At 34.8% G+C, this 20,546-nt stretch overlaps 1 protein-coding gene and 1 pseudogene across 1 annotated transcript; both read right to left on the reverse strand.

Annotated features, from left to right (window-relative positions):
• Nucleotides 1–2,027: 2,027 nt before the first annotated feature.
• On the reverse strand, nucleotides 2,028–11,603 carry LOC120218426 (uncharacterized membrane protein C6F6.13c-like). Its single transcript, XM_039215362.1, has 7 exons — nucleotides 11,211–11,603; nucleotides 8,677–9,889; nucleotides 8,393–8,545; nucleotides 3,450–3,547; nucleotides 3,219–3,310; nucleotides 2,709–2,802; nucleotides 2,028–2,063 (listed from the first exon to the last, which is right to left on the reverse strand). Exons 2-7 carry the CDS (start codon nucleotides 8,822–8,824, stop codon nucleotides 2,028–2,030), a joined length of 621 nt encoding a protein of 206 aa, XP_039071293.1. The 5' UTR covers nucleotides 8,825–9,889; nucleotides 11,211–11,603.
• A 118-nt stretch (nucleotides 11,604–11,721) lies between these two features.
• On the reverse strand, nucleotides 11,722–19,701 carry LOC120218427 (annotated as a pseudogene).
• Nucleotides 19,702–20,546: the final 845 nt, after the last annotated feature.

Consider the following 20,546-nt stretch of genomic DNA (forward strand, 5'->3'; position numbering starts at 1 on the left):
AATAAGCTGTTATTGTTCAATTACAGTAAAATTAAAAAAAATCCAACAGTTATTACGTCAATTAAAATTATTATGTTTTACCTTAAGTTGTATAATTTTTTTTAAATCACAACCCTAAACCATACAATAACTACACTAATATCTGATATATCCATAATCACGTACGATCACATCCGCATTTTAAATCCGTGTCAACACCCCTACCACACAATGGGTATAACACTATAGCTCAAAAGGTGAAAAGGAAAGGCCCAGATTTGAAAGGGGAGGAGGAAAGGAAAAGCAACGGGTAAAGTTCCAAAGAATAAACATTTTATTAAACATGCCATTAAAATTAGTTATTTCATTCTTAGTTCAACTCCAAACAAAATATTCAATTTGTGAAACCGTAAAAGCTATAAATATATTAGTTTTATTAAATAATAACTGATATTCTCTTAACAGAAATATTAAACTTTATTAAAAATTTGGCCTTATTTATTTTCTTTCACTAGTACATGAACTGAATTGGTCCAATTAATAATAGACAAATTAGTTTGAACCAGCTTCTATAACAAAGGAACTAATTTCAACAAATTTCTATAATAAAGAGATTAAATTGATTTATTTATAAAAAAAGGATTAAATTGATATATTTGTTTATAATATGGGGACTTGGTATGTATTTCCGCCGTAAAGAGACTTTGGTAGCAGAGGATTGATTTCTTTTAAATGAAGCTTTGAGTAAAAATAACTCCATTTGATGAGGGAAACAATATTCAATCTGAGGGTAGATGAAGGAGATCAAAAACAAAGAAGATGAATAGTTTTAGTTATATTCATGGGCGTCGAGACATCATTCTCTAGTGAAACATACACCAAATTTAAAATCAGGAGACCTGAATAGTGTTGTTGAAAAATTTTAAAGTTCAACGACAATTGACGACAACGGTAAATGCAATTATCCATAATACTTTCTGGGATTTAGAAATTTGAGAATAGATAAAAATGAAAAATTTCGTATAAGAAGAGAGAGTAGAAAGAAAAATGAGAATTAAAAAAATAATATGGTCTTTTAGATTAAAATATTTCTATTTTGGTCGAATTAATTTTATCCTAAATTTGACCTTAATCTAAATTCAAATATTACTCCCTTAAAATTTATACAACACTAAATCAAATTAAATTAAAATCTATTAAATCTGAATCTTATATTAATCCCTATATATTACCGATAAAAATAAAGCCGAAACAGTTTTTCTAGGCATTGATGCGTGACTGGAATCTTGATTAATTGGAATATAAATATGGCTTTTGAATGTACGACCTTAAGGGAAAAGAAGGTTAATGTCTAAAGAACGATAATCTAATTTAATTTAAGGTTAAAAAAATGTAATAAAAAAATATTAAAAATAAAATTTAATATTTTCAGTTAAACGTAATATAAAGTGTTAATTTTTTTAATGTTTGTATAACTTAAAATGTTAATTTTTAATATTTTTGATTGACAACCGAAAATGTTAACTTCTTCGTAAATTTTCAACTCAACCAAAAATATTAACTAATTAACATTTTAAATTATGCTCAACCGAAAATATTAAATTTTTTTAATCATATTTTTATTAATTTTAAATTAAACGGTTGTGCAACATATCTATCAGAAAGAATTTTTAAATTGAGTGACAATAAGTATGTCGCTGTCATTGGCTTTGGCTCTCGAGCCCTGCGCTTGCTTTCTACTGTCCAGGTTGACTCTCTATCAACACACATTATGAAGCCAATGGTTGATGGAGCTCTCCAACAGTCATCAAGACTGTAGAATTATGCATTCAAACCGGTATTTTCAGATTGGCAAAAAAGCCTTTCATCACTGAAATTTCGTAAACCTTAGCCGTCCATTTAGCAAAAGATTCCATAACTGATCTCTCATTGCTCATCAATTAACTTTCCGCCCAATCTTTATTGCACAAAACATTGAACCAAATGACCTAGGGACACCTATATACCTCGCACATGGTATAGAATGTTATAATAGTTTCACCACATCTCTATGGGTTTTCAACCATTGTTTGACCAATTTCTTTCTAAAGGGAACCAATGCAAATTTAGGATAATATTACACTTAGAAACAAAAAATAGAGTGAAAGGAGGTCGGTTCAAGTTTATTTAACTAAATTGTATCCTAAAGTCGTCGTTTAGTTACGACGGTTAACCTTAGAGTTATTGTTCTTTTAGATCGATTTTGATCTTCTTTTAGTTATAGAGAACTCTAGACTAAAATAAAAAGAAATGAAAAAATGGATTAAAATATTACAAATTTGTTACGAATTTTATTCAAAAGGAAGAAAATACACGTGATACCAGCCAGGTTGAGTGACGATATACGTGTTAGTGCTTTGTCTTCAATAACTTATTGAATGCATGTTCAAAAAGGTATATTTAAACATTTATAAAAATCAATATCTAAACAATATAACATTCAAGGAATCTCAACCAAAGTTATTGATTTTGAGCTATCAAAAACAAATCATGAACTTTAATAAGACCCGTGTCAATACAATAGTTAAAAGAACTTTTTAATACTCAAATCTTGAGTATTTCGTAAGGCAACAACTAATAGAGAAATATGGTATCCAATATTTCTTTTAACTATCGTAACAATGTAAGTCTAAATTAAGTTCGTTACTTATCTTTAATTGCTCAAAATCAATAATTTTATTGAATCTCACATTGGCTAATGTTAAAATAGTACTTGAAGTAAGCCACTCCCGTATCTGAGTGCTCAGCGCAATCATATTCTTGGGCTCCCACTTTAGCACATACTTGCATATTTGGAACAGTACTAATAAGACTAATTTGCTATCAAGTGAGGGGGGAGTAAGCTTCAAGAAAATTGAAGGCTACATAGCATGGTAGGCTAGAAAATTATCAACAAATGAAAAAGAAAAAAGTCTAATATGGAACAAATTTAAATTCCATGAACGTAACAAAATTCATTTCCATTGCCCTTATGGATAAAACTTTTACATCTCAGGGAAGAAAACAGAAGTACCCGATTAAGTTCGAAAAGAAAAGGATTACACCACCAAAATGTAGAAAGTTTGAAAGCCGAAAAAGTTGTTGATTACAATGAAACTCGAAACAAGCTGAACGTTGAAGCTTGAGGGCAGAAAGGAAAGGAAATTAAACACAAAAGTGCAGGAAAGCAATAGTCAACCTTTGTTTAATTAGCCTCTTACCTCTCCAAGTTATCATTATAATTTTCCCTAGGTCTAAAGAAATCTTCTTCCTCAAATAAAATTCCAGAAACCAATATTCCAACTGCCAGCCGCTGAAAAATTACAGTTGTTTAAAACCATCAAGTAAATCTTGAAATGAACCATGAAGAACCAACAATCAGTAATTCATAATGTAGCCTATTCTAGACAACTAGAAAACCAAAAGATTTAAATAAATTAATGAAAACTCACGCCTTGGTTATGACTTTTCCCAGTTTGTATGAATTCAAATTCATCAAGTCCTTCAGTTCCTTTAGGCATTGCACTGGCTGTAAGACCAACTCCAGCAGCTGGAATGCATAGACAACAAGGTAGTGATGTTGAAATTTTGTGAATTTTGTGTAATAATTTTGGATAATTAATGTAATTGATTTAAATTGATCCGTTTAAATAATTTTTTTTTGTAAGTTATTCATTTATATATTATGCATATTATGTCTTCGAACTTAGAATTACATGTAAAACAATAAGTGAGTAGATATCGACTCATTAATTATCTAACAGTTAAGTTGAACTAATTATAAATTACATTATGAATTACATTATAAAACAACTTATATTAATCGGTAAACTACACAAGCTTGTAGTTCATAGAATTATTTCAAGCAAGTAATTTATGTTAGGACCATTATGTTGTCTAAAACTCGAAAAGGAGATAGTTTATCTTACCTATTAGAGAAGGTTGACTCCCAAGTATAAATACTGGCAACATATTTGAAGAGTAAAAGATATCATCCATGACATTGAATGATTAATGAAAACAGAACAGGTTATAGGTCATTCATCAAGGATAAATGATTATTTTGTGTAATAATCTTTTTCATCATATGATTTACAATGAAACATTTAGATAAAAGTGACCAAATCCAGTGAACGAATAAAATCCAAAGTGATCGGAGATATCCTATGAGGAATAATATATTTATGATAAGGTTGTTAGACGAAAACTACAAGTGAAACTTTCAGTAGTTTAATACGTGGGAGTTAAATCATGGTACTTTAGTGGAATAACTTAATGACTTAAATAATCATACAATTAATATACGAAAAGTTAAAATTTAATTACATAATATTTTAGCATACGCCCATTCGCTAGCTCAATATAACTTGTAGACCGTATATATGTTAAATTATGAATAGTTGGATAAAATGTGAAAGACAACTACATTACAGAAAATTACTTGAGTAATATTATTTTCTTAGTAGCGAAATAAATGATTTGAAAATTAATTTAATAACTTTGATTTATTTTTTTCCCCTTTTGGTTCCCCAAGACTTTGCCAAAAATAATCCAGATCAACCCGTGTCACACACCTGGTTTTGATGGATGAGTCTCCCAACGGGGATTTTCTACATACACAAAGCCTCGAGTTTGAAACATACTTAAGTAATATCAAGCTACTTACCACTTAAATCAATCCATTATCTTTTGGTTTAGTCTAAACTAGAATATTAAATTAATAAATTATTGCTTAATTTAAGGAGTTAAAAATTAAAACAGAAATTAAATAAATAGTATACATATGTAAAAGTATTTTATACATAAAATCATCATAACTTTAACAAAATTAAATTAGATTATGTAAAAGTATTTAATGATAAAAAATATTTTTATCATAATTGATTTATTTTAACTTTGGATTAAAATTAATTTAAATCTATTTTAATTATTGAGTATTTAATCTGAGCGTTTAAAGTTTGAGCTTAAAATTGTATCGAACAAGTAAAAAAACCCCCCAAAATATTGACCCAATACTAAAGCCACACGTGTTATCCTTAGTCCAAGTAACAGATGTTTGTGTTTTGATTGAATTATTACTCTAAGATTAAATCCAAATTCGTTATGTTTCTCTCTATAAATAAATATGGGATAAGATCTTATTACACAATGCAAAACTCTTTTAAGTTTATAGATTTAGGACCGTTTGATTAGTGAATGCCTTAAATTGATAGTAGAAAATGAAAAGATATTCACTGGAAAAAAGAAAAAAAAAGAGTCAATCTCAATCATCTATTTTTACTAATCCAACAATCCTGACTCTATGTATAACTAAAGAATTTTACATTATGTAAATGAACCCTAACCCAATAAATATATTTGATTATTTGTTATTCACACTATAAAACCTCACAAGAATCTGACAAATATATATGGTAAAATTAGATAGAAGTCAAAAATTCCTAAAGAATTATTCACCTTTTTTGTGCTCGTGATTTTTTGTTATGAGGTCACACTCCTACCATTTTTGGATTTGAGAATAACAGACAAGATCATTAAGTTGAAAACGTAACACTTAAAGAAATAATTCAAAGTCAATCAAAATATTATAAGGTCTCTTCAAGGATAGTTCTACGTCAACTTCGCATCTACGTTAATAATATTCTTTTGAATAATTCCTACTTAGGGGAGGGGAAGGAGAATTTTAGTCCTAATGCATATTAATCCCACAACTTATGAGAGAGGAGAAATGTCAACTGAAATCTTTTAATCACATGCTCTAGAGATTGTTGACTCTACGTCAATAAATTTAAAATACCGTAGCATCTCGAGCTAGTTTTAACACAACCACATCCTAAGATATTTAAGGGAGAACGAATACATGTACAAGTTGTTTGGGTTACCACAATGTAATTCAAGTGGCTTATTGAATGTTGGCCTTATTGTGTTAATTGTTATACATTTAAGATTGACTTAATTAGTAACTCATCATAGAACTCTACTAAGTTAAATTAATGGTCAAAAAGAAATAATTTTTACTTGCGCATAAAAAGAGATGTTCGAAAGCCAAGCTATCTTGACTCGACATTCTGCTATATCCAATTTGATGAATTGCAAGCAAAAATTTGAGATCCAAATAAAGACCATATGCTTATGAAATTTTTCGTTGATACTAGAGAAAATAGAATTGAGGTAAACCACAACACTCAGATCAAGATGATCTTTAAATCTTTACCTAAAGAGTTTGTGAGCTTTAGGGCAGCATGCAAATTAGGAAAAAGGAGTTAAATCTTACACAACTTAAGAAGGAACTACAATCTTATGAGTTGATGTTGAATGATGGACATTCTATTCAGAGAAAAAAGTAACCTAATTTGTCAGTTGCTTCATCTTTTAGAAAGAAAAAGAAACAAGACACAGGAAAAAAGGTTACCCTGACTTTTGTTCAACCCAAAGTGAACAAAAAGATAGCGAAGAAATCCAATAACACATTAACGAACAAAGGTAATGAGATCTTTACCTTTGGCATCTTAGACTTGAACATATGACCGATAAAGAATCAATAGGCTTGTGAAAGATGGACCTTTAATTCACTTAATGAGATTAATCTTCCACAATATGAATCTCGCTTGAAAGATAACATGACCAAGCGATCTTTTAAATACCAAAAGCACAGATAATTCATGGAACTTATACACTGACGTATGTAGTCCTACGAGCGTCATTGCAGAGGAGATTATGAATACTAAATAATTTTCACAGATTATTATTCTAGATATGAATAATGTAAACCTAATGCACCCCGTAAGAAATGAAGCTTTTGATAAATCTCAAGAGTTTGTACGAAAATGAAGAATCAATTGAGTTTATCTATTAAAACACTTCACTCGGATCGATATGAGAAATATTTATCGAATGAGTTTCGATGATACCTCATAGAGAAAAAAGATCCTATCCAGCTAACTGCACCAGAAAATCTACAACAAAACGATGCAGCAGAGAAGAAATTTAACTGGTTCGACCAATGATAAATTATTCAAAATTGTCGTATTTTGGATCATTTGGTACAAACAGTTAGTTGCATTTGAATGACGTACCAACTAAGTTTGTATATAGAACTCAATTTGAGATGTGAGATGCCATAAACCCCAACCCAATTCATCTTAGGATATGAGAATGTCCGGCATACATAATGGACAAAGATGCTAAGAAATGGACTTAGGACAAAAGTGTGCACGTTCGTAGACACCGTAAAGGAACGAAAGGGGGATTATTTTATAACTCTCCTACTTATACAGCATTTTTGGTGGGAAGCTACATGAATAACTTCAAACCTCGAAATAAAGTATTACTAAAGGAGTTAATAAGAAATTAAACAATTCCACGAGTTTCTATCTTGGATGTCACTCCAAGTGAAACACCTACAAACAATCAACTATGGAACCTTAACGTAATGGGAGAGTTTTCAGGAAACCGAATTTCATGTATGATGGTAAGGTTCACCAAACTGAAATGTTGTACAGAAAGAGGGTGATTCACCCACATACAAAGATGTTATACAACATGTTGATTCCAAGCTCTAGAACAAAGCTATGGATGCTAAAATGAAAGAAAACTATGAGATTATTCGAGTTTTCTTGTATTTATGATTTTTAATTAGGAACTCACGCTCCTAACATCCTTGAGTCGTAAAATAACAGAGAAGATCATTATGTTGAAAGCACAACATTTCAAGCGGTAATTTGAATCAACCAAAGCATCCGAAACACTCCCTAAGTATAGCCCTACATTAATTTTGCATCTCCTTGGAGTATCAGATATCAAATTACTGTTTACATGATTAAGGTAGACTTTATTGTATTAGATATCACAACTGATCCGATTTCTAAAAACAAATAAACTTCTGTTGCACTATTTTTTTCAGTTAAACCTTCTGAACCAACTAGTGGCTCCAACAAAGTCATTACTTCAGTTAAAAAGAAAGAAGAAGGACCAAATGGGAAACATTGAAGTTGGATAAGAATCATCATAACTAAATTTGCACTCTTTGCAGCAAGCATGTCTTACTCCACATCCTTTAATTGTCAAGTTCCTATATTTTGCACTTAAAAGTTCTTTAAACTGCAAAATGACGATTGATAGTTTTTAGTTGTTTACTCTGCTTATTATCGTGGTAAGTGAAGTTTCCTATGATATATAGGTTTGGGTTATTAACAATTCTATTAGAATGTTAAGAACATTTTGTTTTACAATTGTACTTCAGTACTGTTGAAGGCTTAGAGCACAATCTAGTGCTTATAGATAACCTAATAGCCAGCATATGTGATTCAGTTAAACCATGATCCGGTAGATCTATAAAACTCAAGAAATAGCACCAAACTTAAAAGATCAAGTATAATGCCCCATTGATTAATACCTCCAAATGATGCAGCAACAGCAACCGAAGCGGCAATTGATCCCGTAGCAGTAGCGGCTACAGCAATTCCACCTACTCCAACTGCAGGAACAAGGCTGCCTATTGTAGGAGCAAGGGCACCTAATTCATGTCCAATAGCTGGTGCAACTAGGCCTGTTATGAGATTATTCAACGTTCAATACATAACTTTGCTTATGCCTTTTGAGAAAGAAAGAAAAAAAAAAGCACTTGAGGGCAATATATATATATATCTGCTGCTACGTACAAAGTGATGAATTTCATACCACCGGTAAGGGCTATCAAGGATCCTCCTGTTATAGCAGTAGCACTAATCATGCCTGCCAGTTTCAAATTATCGTTCTTACTCTTTCCAACTTCCTCTGCATGTTCCTTATTCAAACCCATGAAAGAGCAAACAACCATTATCCCCATAGCTTCCTAGAAAATAAAATTTCCTTAAAAATGGACAGAAAGGTTCAATTGTAGCAAACTAGTTATACTGCTAACATGATTTGTGCTGTTAAAAACCAAATGGCATTCACAATTGATAGCTAAAACCCAAAAGGGTATTTACAAAATAATGAGTAGTTTCAGCACACAAATCATTTTTATCCATTTGACATTGAGCCAAGTAGCTAGTAAACGCAGTGCCACATGGTGCCGAGCATCATAGCCCTTTGGTCCGTCATTGCTAACATCATCAGCAACACAAGATGAAAGAAGCTCATAAAGAGCAGCTAACTTCCTCTCCTCTGAAAGAAAATTTCCCTCTTCAATTGGTTTCTGAGAGAATCTGCTTCCCGATCCATCCACATCTTCATTATTGGATATATTGAGAGAAGTTGTAGCAGCTGTGTCGAGATAACCGCACCTCTCACGGCACTTAGTTCATAATCACAACTCCTATCACTATCCTCGGAAACAACGAGACAACTTTCTATCCCAAGAATTGTAGCATCCACAACCTTAAGTAAAGCAAGTTCCTTTTCTTGGACTTCTGAAGAAACCCCATCATTTTTCTCTGACAGTAATGTCAAAAACTGTGTCATAATCAAAACCATGTGCATCGAAAAAGGAAACACAAAGATCATCAAGGAAATCAAAAGGGAACATACTGATCCAACGTGGTGCCTAGCTTGAGTAGACACTCCAGCAGTTTCTTTGACCCTCCACTCCCATGTACCTAGGCCGTTCAAAATTTGTTCCAAACAAAGAAAATATAGAAAGACAAAAACCATGGACCCAAAGCTGGGGATTATACATATACATACCTGAAAACAGGCAAAAGTCAACCGGACTTCTTATGGACCCAAAGCTGTGGGAAATCGGAGACGGAAACGGTGTCATTTTTTCTTGCACCTTCGCCAATGGGCTCTTCATTCAGAGAGAGGAGAGGATTGATCGATTGATTTTGATGAATCTGAGAATGGTGAAGAGCCAAAGCGAACAGAGCAGAGGCAGCGTATTTCTTTGTTGGTGAGAGTATCGAATCCGTCTCTATAAATATCGTTGATAAATTAGCATTACAGTTATAGAATAGAGAAAAGGGACAATGACGAAGATCAACGAAATTTGGTAAAAAAAAAACAATCACAAAAGTCGAAGGTATTGCCTGACTTTTTCAAAAGCGCGCAACGATTTCCCGGGGACAAATGAAACGGCTAATGCTTGTTTAGGTCAATAATAATGGACCGGGCCAATATTAATTATTGACTCGAGGCGGCCCATTTCAACTCTGTTAGCCGAGACATACGTTTCTTTCTTACATTGGCCTGTTTAAGAATAACCATGGATTCGATTGCATTCATATAATTTTACAATCACAGAGACCGAATTCGCATTTACTTTTGGATTTAGATTAAGATATTGAAATCCATTATCTGTTTTACTTTTTATGTATTTTTATGTTAAACCTTTTTAAACTTACTAACATATTACTCAAAGTCTAACCATTGTTAATCTAAAAAAATCAATTAAATAGAACATATTGAATGACATCCGCGGCTAAAAGGAGTGTTGTTCTTTTTTTGAAATCCTGAATTCGAACAATTACGTATACAAAATATATATGTATTATCAATGGTTAAGAAAGATTATGAACATATATTACTTCCGTTCAAGAAAAATAAATTAAATAAATAACAGATTGACCGATTTGTCTGAAAGAAAAGGTGCTAAATGCAAACGCAATTTATATTTTAATCCAATTTTCTGCATAGGTATAAGTAAGACATTTCCATCTGAAAAATAACAAAGATGCCCCACATTTGCTTTCCTCAATGGAGGCTTTACTCTTCAAGACCCACATTTTCAAACAGCATGGATCATCTTCCACAGACGTAAGCTATCTACAAAGAATAAAAGATTAAAAAAAAAATTAAACCCAACACTTAGTTTGGTTGATGCACGTAGTAATCTCGAAGACGAACCATTCAACTCTTCCCCTATCTGTATGCCGTGTGACCTCTTTTGTACCGTGCAAAACAAGTCTTCAACTAGATATGACCAATTTGTAACCGAATGAATCCTAAAAATCATTGGTCAGTAAACTACATGGTAATAACGGCCTGAATCTTCAGAAACACCAAGTTCCATAGAGAAGAGTACCAGTGTAAATCTCTATTCTACCTTTATGTTTGATGGGGACCAAAAACCATCATTTTACATCTCTATTGCTTATAAAACCTTCAAAAGTCATGGAAGGGAAAAGTAGCATGTAATGTATCCGAGCTTCAGCTATATCATCCAACCCGCTGTGGTCACACAATAATTTCTAGGGACTAAACATTTAACAGGCGTAAGAGACAATTACACGTACCTCCCATCATCCATTGGGCAGCCGCAACACTTTGCCAATCTGGAATTCCAAAACGAGGTGTTAGCAATGAATCAATAACTGAGAAATGAAAAGTATACTCCAGTGGTTTCCTGGTAAATAGAATGAAACAGCCAGCTAGTAGTATTGCATAATGCATAGTGCATCCCTCGTAGCTTACCCAGCAGATGATATACAGTATTAACAATGCCAGTGCTCTCTTCAAAACCATCTATACTACCCATACCGACAGACAAGAAACTCACCTAATAATTTCAATGTAAATTTCAGTAGGAAATAGCTCAAAGTCTTCCACCTTTGGAATGAAGATATGTCATGTATACTGATGCCATGCAGTTCAACCCCAACCCCCAACAAAAACAAATATACAGACGCACACTAAAACCACTACAAATATGTAGATATTGCCCGAGGTCCATTCCATGCAAGTAAATCAATCATTCCTTCAATAAAGATTTGAAGAAAGAAATTGAAGTTAGAAATTGATGCTCAATTAAAAAAATCAGGATAATGTTGCAGTATTTCCAGGTAGACAATTTCTGTATGCTTGTCATCACTAAAAGAATACTAAGCTGTACACATCAAAAACAAGAAAAGACAAGGCGTATCTCATCTGAGTGGGAATCCAAGAATAAAATTTTGGATCTTGACTACCACCCTTTTAAGTGTGCCTTTGTGCCAATAATACAAGGATCTAGATGTCATCTTCAATGCTAACCACTTGCCCAATCCAAACGAGATGGATAGCCATGACACTTTAATTGATATCATTCATAATAACAAAACCAATTCAACCTCCAAAAAGCTTCTACCATATTCCAGAACTGTTCTGATAAACTTTGCAATGATGATCCAACTTGGGCAACCTTTGATTTGTTGAGGGTCAATCAAGATTATAAAGCAGTAAACCATGTTCTTTTGTTCCATGAACACCTTCCAGTCGTGAACTGCAGATTGTATAACTCTTCCAGCATCACCATATTTTAAGGCAGTCAACTCGAGCAGCGAGAGGCTTTTAGGTCTTGCAGACAAAGCCAATAAAGCATAACAGTCAATCCTTAGCACCATCATGGCTTCATGATGGGCTTCGTTGCCATGTGCCTCTCAATTAATTTGTCTACAAAGGGACGAATCTGCATGTCAAAGGCATCCAGATTAAGCTTGATTGAGACACTAAATCAGTATACTATCATTAAGTATCCATTTTCAAAAGCTGCAGTAGTCCTTTTCAGAGTAAAAGGGAAAGCAAGAACTATTCAGTTAGTGATTTCGTAAAGAAGATTGTTAAAATGATTGTGACAAATAAAACTAATAATAAGAATCATAAATCAAGTAATGTACAAATGAAACCTAACAAGAACAATAATACCCTAGCCATATCATCTCATTAGCAATTACGAAGCCAATAGTGTGCATCAGAGAATCTTTAAAATTGAGGAGAAAAAAATGAAGATAAACAAAGTCTATATGTGGAATGGGTAAATAATATATCCTAATACAGGACATAATGCATATGCATACTTTATTTTTGCGCTTGAAATCAAGAAATTTAGGAACAGCCATGTTTTTCTCTGCATCTGTCGCCTGCTCCATTACCTGGTAAGATAACAGAAGCCTAAGATCAGACTGGAAGTAGAGGCAGAAAAGAAGTCGAGACCTAATGAGTGAAAAAAAAGAAATGGAACAGAGGAGAAGAGAAGAGGGACCTTTGTTGCAGTTTTCTTCATTATTGATTTGTACCCCTCCTTATCAATTTTTCTTGCCTTATAAAGGGGCATTAACAATGATGCAACATAATCAACAACAGCCTGTTTAATACGATCAGCTCCACGGGAATGATTTTCGAATCGTTCCTTGTTTACAGATACTTGGGAGATGGAGCTCTCATTAGCTCGTCCATCATGCTTCCAGGTTGGTTGCCTTGAACTAGTATTTGAATCTTCCTCATCCTTGAAATTTGTAGGGTCGAAGAAATCTGGATCAGCAGCTGCTGCTTGAGACTGCCATCTCTCAATGGCATGATAATCCTTAATCCCCCCACTACCAGCAGAATCAACCCATGCTTTTGTGAAGATACTACTGTCTGCAGCCAAACTTTCTCCATAATGCTCTCTGAGTTCCAAGTGGCTCTTCAGAGAAAGGCTATCTGCTGACATTCCAGAACTGTCAAGGTTAACACAAGCCACAGAGAAATCAACAGACCAGTCCCTAACTCTGCAGTTCCTAGAGTCTATTTCTGATATACAATCTTGTCTTCCTAAAACACCCCCAGGCCATTTTCCTTCATCCATTTGTGCATATTGCTCCCTTCTGGCAAATTTGTGAAAAGAAGGAATCTTAGGAAGCTGCAGCAACTTGTTGCAGTTGGCTTCTGTGGATGCAAGAGCCTGAGGGTACAATTGTTAATCTCCTTATGAACACAACTCCATGACAATAGTAGAAATGAAAGAAGGATTTTTTTTACTGAAGAAAAAACAATACATGAATGATATGATTGTAATGAAATGTTTGGCAACTCTTTGCATTTTCAAACTAATGCTCATTATTATCACAGGTTATCCAAATTGAGCAATCTAATGATAGCAACTGATCAAAAGTTAAAAAGAAGCATTCATTCCATTCTTTCACAAAGCAAAACCTTCACAAAACATTCTTAAAAGAGTATATGAGAAGGGATAAGCTCTATAAATATTTGGGTGATGAAGGGAAACAAGATAAAGGCAAACATCAAAAGGCACAAATAATGCCTTCTGCAATGTGGCATCCAAGTAACAGTTGTTTAAGGACAATGAGCAAATATAGATACGCCACTAGATATGGTAAAAGAAAACATACTTCTGCAGCTGCTTTTGCTGCTCGGGCAGCTGCTTCAGCAGCAAAGGCAGCTTGCTCTTCCTCTGACATCCCTGGTTGACAGCTTCCACCTCCATATCAATGATTTGCCATTTTCATTCATACTGAAAGGATACTGGTTTCCAGCAGAGAAAGTGTCCTGCAAGACTGCTTTATTCTCGGAAGCACCGTGTCGCGAGTGTAGAGGTGGCTTTCCTGAAGCTGGATTTTTAAGGGACTTTCTCTTTGAAGAAGCTTTTGCCTTACGGAAGACTTCAAGCCAAACATTAACCAGTGGCTTGCTATAGCACGAATGTCACGACTTGTATGCACACAAATCTTTTCCTTGACAGTTTTCCCTATACCTAAAAACAATTATTAATAAAAATGTCATCTTAGCCAATTTCATTCAACATACTACTTCATGGAAAAGCCAACATAGATTCACATACAAAACACTTCACATGTACCACGCAAGCACATTGCGGATGAAAATATACATGAGAGCACAACATAAACAAGTACCTGAGGAACGAACTGCCAGTAGATCAGTTGAAACGAGCACAAGAAGACGAACACAATGGCGCAACAATTGAGTCCCATCTTTCCCATTGAATCCTGTAAATTTCAATATGAACACAATAAACATCAAAGCCATTATTTAATGCCACTAAATCTAGGCATTACTAGAATAAATCCATAAGGACACAAGGATAGATAATAAATCGTGAAAAGAAATGATACCAGCATCCATGAGTTCAATGCAGTAAGCCTTCCTTTGTCCCAGCAAAGGATTTCAAGGATTCAACTGGAAGACCCAACAACTTTTTGGCCAGATGCAATCGTCCTGCAGTGGTTTTCACATTAAAGAACATGTCCCGTAGTAAGGCTTCCCTGCTCAAAACCCGAGCTCGATCCAAAGAGTTTTGTACAACACAATGGAAAGTTCAACCGCTTCAAGTCTTAATTATGTCCCTAACTTCATCCCTTCTGATTCTGATTGTCTCAGTGCAGCCTCCATTGCCTCTACTTCGGCGGTATAATCATTTCCAGTGGTAAATATGTCAATTAATCGCACGGCTTCCCTAAGTCCACTCAACATTGCACCACCAACTGTGTCAGGATGCTCCTTACAGGTAGCTTCTCCAGCAAAAAACAAGCAGTTCTCAACAGGCCTGCCAACTATCATAGTCCTCCAGATGCTCCAATGGCAACATAGGAGTAAGCACCATAGCTGAAAGGATCCCTGCCCCAATCAGTCACAACTGAGGCAATGGGATCAGGAACTGAAACCTCTCCAAAAGTTTACGGAGAATAATTACAGCATGGTTAACATGATCTGATGAGCTCATACTTTGACCATCAATAGCTGCCTTACCAGCCACTAAGGCTATAAGAACAGGAGCCCCAACAGTTTTCTGTACATTCCAAAACATAAAGCAACGGCCTCTACTATCTGTTTCCTCAGCAGTCACTCCAAAGTAATCCACAGAATCATCCCAAAACACTTCTGGGAATTCCAAAACAACTTTATTAAGTACTCCAAAACCAAGCCGTTGTATGGAAGATTGTTTCCATTGGGGCAATGGAGGAGAAAATTTTATGGCCCCTGCTTTCAAGCAACCAAGTGGCACGGTGATGAGCACAGCATCCCTGAAAACTCACTGCCATTTGATGTGGAAATTTTTACCTGCCTATGATAACTACTATCCATCCCAGTGTCCTCTGTGTTGAACGAAATTTGTAACTACATGGTTCAAGTGGACTAAAGCCTTCTCCAAGAGACTCAACCGCCTTACTGTAACCCCTTTAATCATACAATGGGCTCCTCCAAATCCACCATAAGCATCATCTTGATTCCAGTTGGGAAGAGACACTTCTTTAAGCGAAGCAGCACAGCCATACTCCAAGTGGGCATAGTGCCAATTCATAACCCTTCTCTCAAGGGGACTCAAAAGCTCCTCTTCAGAACATTTTTTTTCAAAAACGTTTCCAGAGACATTGTTTGCTTTGGAATTATAGAAAGAATTCTCTGAAGAACGTGATTCTTCTTCTTCAATATCTGCTCCTATTTCTTCCATACGATGCCTTTTAGGGCATATTCTAAACCATCCTCAAGAGACATAGTCATTGCTTTTTGACCTTTTGACCAACAAGAAACACCATGTCGTCAAGAAGACTATTGTATTCAGCTTCCAAAGCATCATCCAGATCAGCAGGAACCTTTGACCAGATACAATGTCATAAAGAGGACATGAACTATTCAACACAGTCATCTCTAACCCCAACTGTGCACAAATCAATGAGGAAGGATCTGGTCTTCTATTAGTTGATACAGCCTCAACTCCAGTAATAATGCTAGCCCCAAGATCCACAGGCACGGAAAGAGAGGAGCAATCAGTATAAACACGACCTCCTATCCTATCCCTAGCTCAAGTACAACCACAGAAAATCCCTGACGTTTTAAGTGGCGTGCAGCAGTCAATCCAGCAGGACCAGCTCCAACAACTATGATGTTCTTTCTGGCCTCAGAACCACCCTGCAGGTTATGATTCCCATCGGGATTATCATAAGTTGCAGGATGAACGTACTGTGAGTCATTCCTTTCTTCTGAAGTTACTACAGGGGCTATTCCCAGGCCAATTGCATCACAAGATTGATCAGCACTTGGAACCTCCGAACTAATTAATCCAGGGTGTGTTTTTCACTGATGCTGCCATTTTGCTGGGAACTATCACTTGGCCATTCCTCTTGTTCTTTTATAAAGTAATTCTGGTGTTATTAAGGCTTCAGATGCCTGGTTTTGATCATCAACTATAGCACCACTCTTTGCATCCATAGAAGCCTCAGAATTATTGACCTGACCAAGGATAAAGGCAACACCATCCTCTGATTCGGAATTAAAGGCCATAGAATTACTGTCATCTTTTCTTTCCTTGAGAAGTTTGTAGTTGGCCTTAACACTACATTCAACCTTCTCTTTCTTTGAAGCAATTCCAAAGTTTATGTAACCCTGCAAAGAGGAGGTCATCCAATTTTCAAGATCAATATGTATCAAGTACTAGAAATTCAGGGGAAAAATTATCCAACAACATAAATGAAATTTTTTATTCATTCGAGAGCAAAACACTTACACCCTGATCAAGAAATGTATATATCTCCTAAGTAGGGAAGCTCGAGGTGGTTCACCCTCTAAAGGAGTGTCACTAACACCACAGTCAACAAGAGCCAAAATGTGGTTAACATCTTTACTCCAAAGACCTAAGATGATTCCTGCAGCAGCATGTGATTAAATTCCATGAGAAGAACAGAACTTACTGAAATAGAAAATTTTGAAGGCAGCAAATTGGAAACTGGCAATCCTATCAACTCCTATCAAAGAAAGTAACCAAATACAAATTCTTAAATGTAATGACTAATTATTTGTTGAGATGCCAAACCAGATCATAAAAATTAATTCAAAAGATGCTACATGGCAGGCTGGCACACAAGGCCACAAGGAATTTAATCACTGTAGTTTATAGTTTAAATAGTAAATAAATCATATGCATATTCACAAACCTGCATTCCAAGTATTCCTGTACCCACCTCTACACTTCAAGACCTCCTTAAATTTGATCTTCTCAACAGGTCCCACGGCACGAGCTTTCAGTCCAGATGATATGCTGCCTCGTTAAACTTCTCTCTTGCTCTAAAGGAACGATCACTGTCTGCAAACTGTTGATTTTCAAAAAGACCTGCTCACTCAGCAAATTCTCCCAGACAGCATCTTCTTCATAAGCCATATCTCCATGTCTACGCTTTTAATATTGCGGCCACCTCGCTGGATGACTGGTGATTTACTGTCTTTGATATCAGAACTAGGAAGAGAGACTGCATCTTCATGGAAACTTCCACTTTCATCAGGCGTAGATGTGGGAGAATCAACATTAGCCCCATGGCATGCATCTTCAGATGATGATGCAAACCAGAGTTGCACCTCTGAATGGAGGCCACAAGGTTGGATGAACAGAGGTTTCTAAACAGTTTCCCTCGGCAAAAGTATTTGGAATGTGTCTGCAAGTCTCTTCCATCTTCAGGGATCAACAACAGACAGAGAAGCACATTGAGTTTGTTGTGAACCTTCACGTTCTAGCTTACTCTGGTCAACTGCTGGACAATTGTCCCTGAGCTCAATGTTGGAATACAGATATCTGCCCTGTCACAAACTTTAGGTGACATACATGGATCTTCTGTAGGACCCTTGTGAACATTAAGTCACCTGGTTCCAATATGCTCTCTTGTTGAGCACAACATGGTCAAGTCTTTGTTCTCAGCCGTGCTGCATTCTTTGGAGGATGAATGCGAGAAACTTGAAGTAGAAACTGAATGAGAATTATCAACAGAATTCTGATAGGATTCTTAGAAGTAGAAGCATGATGAGCAACCTTGTAGTTCTGTTTCAAACTCAATTTGGGCGAGATTTCTTTATTGAACTAGGTGTGCCTCGCGAGAAACCTCTGCCAATTGTTCTTTCAACTTCTCATCCAAATGCTGAATCAAGCCAACCCCAGGCCACAAGCCTTCCTCATTATGATCTTCCTCAAACTTAGCTCTGGATTCATGATCAACCTCAATGGACTTTGCTTTTGAATAAATCTTGGATCTCCTTACTTTCCCTGTATGCTTTCTTTTGCCACCTTTATCAGTAGCCGCATCAGACTTGTCTTCACCAATACCCAAATCTATCACACCAGTTTTGACACAGATTTCCCATCCATAACTCCATCACCCTCCACAGATTCATTCAAAGAATAACTCCTAACCTCATTGCTTCCGGATCAATATCTTTCTTAGGATCCTTTAATTCTTTCTAAAGCTCGCCAATGTATCATTCTTCCCCCAAATCCTCCTCATCCTTACCCACAGTTTTAACTGCCTTAACTTCATCCTTATGGCACTTCCCGGAACTTCCTTCCAGTCCAGCCTTAACCTTTTTAGGATTCTTATGTTTTCTCAACTTCAACAAAGACAAAATGGGCTCATCGTCATCTGAATCAACACCAACTGTGCTCTGTGCTCTTTAATCTTTTCTTAGAGCCACCACCACCATTCATTTCTTGTTCCTAAGTTTCAATGAAATTGGTAATGAAACCTTTTCTAACCCTAGTTCAACATCATTTCCCAAACCAAATTGCAGTTCTTCACCTGCCTTCGAGTTTAAACAATCATCAGTTTCCATCTTTCAATAACCAAAAATCCGAAGCTCATAATTTCGAATAAAGTTATTCATACGTACAGGCAACTAAAGCCACAAGACAAAACCTAAATTCCAAGCCTCATCAAATCTTTAAATATTCGCCAAAAAAAATTCTATTCGCAGCTAAAATTGATGGAGTGTCTTCCAATAAATGAGTTTTAGACAAGGTATCGTCAATGCCTTGGTCTACTCTCTCTCTCTCTCTACTGCACGGAATCCACTTAGGGAATAAGATTCGAAGAGACTGAAAAAAAGGAAATGAAAAAAATCTAGGGTTTGAAAATAAACATTAAGGCCTGAAGAAGGAAGGTAAAGATGGAGAGATAGGGAATAAAGCACACCTGAGAGGAGGGAAAGCAGTGAAACGGTGGCGTTAATGGAATCGTCGTGGAGAGTGAGAGGCGCACGTCAGCGTCGTGTTGCTGAAATTAGAAATTAGAGGGCCATTGCCTTATATTACCGCCGCGACCACTGTTGTAGTGCCAAAATTCTAATATTCTAATGATCGTGGTTTTTAAAATAATATTATAATAATATAAAACATAGTCATGAGGACGTTAATCTTTTAACTTTTATTAATTTGATTTGCTTTTAATTAAATTAGTTTTAATTTTTAGTCAATCTCTTTGCTCAACGTAAAGGTTTTTCTTAATAATCTACGATAATATATAGTAAATTTATATATATATATATATATATATATTGTAGAAGTAATTGTTTAAACATCAATATTAAAATATTTATTTTAAAATATAACAATTTGATATTTATTTTAAATGTAAAAAATTTTTAAACATCAATATTGAATAATATTTCATATCTAAAGGATCGAAATTGAAGACTTTAAGAATATTCTATTAATGTATTCACATTTTTTATATTTAGTGGTCTAATTCTTTTGTTGAATGTTTAATAGTTTGATTGTTCGATTTAATTTATATTTCGATTTTGTCTAAAGTTTCATTTATCAATGTGACATTTTAGTCCAATTTATGACTAAATCGAATAAAAGATATTTTAGTAATATGAAATGATATTATATTATATAAATATGTAATTTTGATAGTTTTTAATCGATCAATAGAAAAAATTGCAATCAATAATCTATTGTATTATTAAAGGTCGACATATAAAATTGCAATCAAAATCTAACATGTAATCAAACTAAAATAAACATATGACCGATATTTAGACAAAGATATATGATACGTGTGGTATATATATACTTATGGGTAAATTATACGTTT

This window comes from Hibiscus syriacus, unplaced genomic scaffold, assembly GCF_006381635.1.
Source record: "Hibiscus syriacus cultivar Baekdansim isolate YM2019G1 unplaced genomic scaffold, ASM638163v2 tig00110198_pilon, whole genome shotgun sequence".
NCBI classification, from domain to species: Eukaryota; Viridiplantae; Streptophyta; class Magnoliopsida; order Malvales; family Malvaceae; genus Hibiscus; species Hibiscus syriacus.